We start from the raw sequence: 1889 nt of genomic DNA, 5'->3' as shown, positions 1-1889 counted from the left end.
CTCATAAGACGAGAATTATATTTCCCGAGGCTCTCTTGGAGCTTGGAGCCGTCTCATAATTATAATCCGAACAAGTGAAAGAACTGAAGATGGTGTGGGTGAAAGAAATATTTTAGCTAGTCTAGTAGCCAAATGCTTCTAAAACTTATCAAAAATTTTAAGATATCCAGCTACCTCCTCTTCGGTTAATCGATCTTAAGATATTGGCCCTCGAAATGATAGCTAGCTTTGGTGCTGGTACTTATTGTGGATTAACCTAAGAGAAAACCCTTTAAATGTGAATCATATGATTATTATTTTACTAATGGCGGGCTAATATTTACAGTTTAGATTGAACCGCAGGAGTGTGTAATTGTGACAAACCACGTTTCTCCAAAAATTAATCTATTTAGTATTTTAATTTAATTTAATTTGATAAGTTTTATTATTAGAGCTTTTAATTTTTAATATAATACGCTATTTAACGACATCGAAAATAGGATCGGAGGAAGGCGGGACAATTAATGCTCGCCCACTATGCATTTCACCGCTTGTCCGCTTCCTCCATGTGCGCCACATGCGTCTGCCACGTGTCCTCACATCCCCTAATATAAACTATACCTCACTTCCCACCCCCAACTTTTTAAGGCTTTAACCCTTCTACTCGCTGCGCCATCTCCATTTACCCCCTTAAAAGAAACGAGAAAATTTTGGGAAAAAAATAGCGAGAAAAATGCTGGAAGAATCCATACCGTCGATCTTGGCGTCGGTGTACGGCTGGTTCACCCCCACCGTCCTCTTCCTCCTCCTTAACCTCGTGATAGGTACCATCGCCGTCACCTCCAAAGGCGGCCTCCGCTCCTCCTCCTCCTCCTCTGCGGACTCGCCCGAATGCGACCGCCCTGCTGGGCTCACCCGCGTCCCTTCCCTCGCCCTCGACCGCCTCCGCTCCTTCAACCTCTACCGCTTCCGCTCCGGCGAGATCCCCTTAGCCGAAACCCTAATCCAGCCCCCGCCGCAGTCCCGCGAAGCCCTAGAGCCCTCCCGCATCCCGGATCCACTCACCGCCCCCGTCGAGCCTCCGAAACCAGCTGCAGAGGAAGAGAGCCGGGATCCGCAGCCTCACGAGCAGCACATCATCCGGAGCCAGTCGGACGCGCATCCAACAGCTGGGGAGAAGCCGGTGAGGTTGCCGGCCCGGATGAAGAAGTCGGCCAGCGACAAGTCCGCGTTCGCACACTTCGATGAGGAGGAAGCCGAAGCAGTAGCGGAGGTCGAAGTCGAAGTCGGATCCGGCGGTGAGGTAGACGCGCGGGCGGATGACTTCATTAACCGGTTCCGGAATCAGCTCAGGCTTCAGCGTCTCGACTCCATTATGAGGTACAAGGAGATGATTAACCGCGGAGGTGGACACTAAAATAAAATTAAGATAAAATTCAGAGGAGTTATTATTATTTACTATTATTATTAAATAGGAGAGTGCTATTTTATTTGTTTCCCTCTGTCTTCTTAATTAATGGCTTTTAGAATTCTTCTGTAATATTTCGGCAGTTTTGGACTATTATTATGCTAGTTTATCTTGGCAATCCGATAAACTTGATTGCTATCCTGATGGATAGCGCTGCACTTCATTGCTTTATCCGTGATCCTTATTCATGAGTCATGACGGTAAAAGAGTGGGGCAATTGTATCATTGCATGGTTGAATGTACATCAAGGCCCCAGCCTTACATAAGTTGGTTTATTCGCGATGAATATATTTTTTATAAAAATATTTTAATATGATATGTTTATTTATGATGCTATTTGAGATGACATCTATGTTTAAATTATGGTAAATAATTTGTTTTAAAAAAAATATTTCGATTTATTTTGAACTTATTTCTATCTTCTCCGGAAAACAATAAGTAT

General features: G+C 44.4%; 1 protein-coding gene across 1 annotated transcript; it reads left to right on the top strand.

Moving 5' to 3' along the window:
- The first annotated feature begins 622 nt into the window (after window positions 1–622).
- LOC140781156 (pathogen-associated molecular patterns-induced protein A70-like) lies at window positions 623–1605 on the top strand. Its single transcript, XM_073126984.1, has one exon. The coding sequence runs from the start codon at window positions 713–715 to the stop codon at window positions 1394–1396; it is 684 nt and encodes a 227-aa protein (XP_072983085.1). The 5' UTR covers window positions 623–712; the 3' UTR covers window positions 1397–1605.
- Window positions 1606–1889: the final 284 nt, after the last annotated feature.

This window comes from Typha latifolia, chromosome 2 (genome assembly GCF_019914945.1).
Source record: "Typha latifolia isolate L0001 chromosome 2, TyphaL0001v2, whole genome shotgun sequence".
NCBI lineage: Eukaryota > Viridiplantae > Streptophyta > Magnoliopsida > Poales > Typhaceae > Typha > Typha latifolia.
The sequence above is the reverse complement of the archived record's forward strand: the minus strand, read 5'-3'. Positions and strand labels throughout refer to the sequence as shown.

What these genes read in the sequence shown, in the direction of transcription:
- LOC140781156 (XM_073126984.1), top strand. Translation starts at nt 713, where the DNA reads ATGCTGGAAGAATCCATACCGTCGATCTTGGCGTCGGTGTACGGCTGG.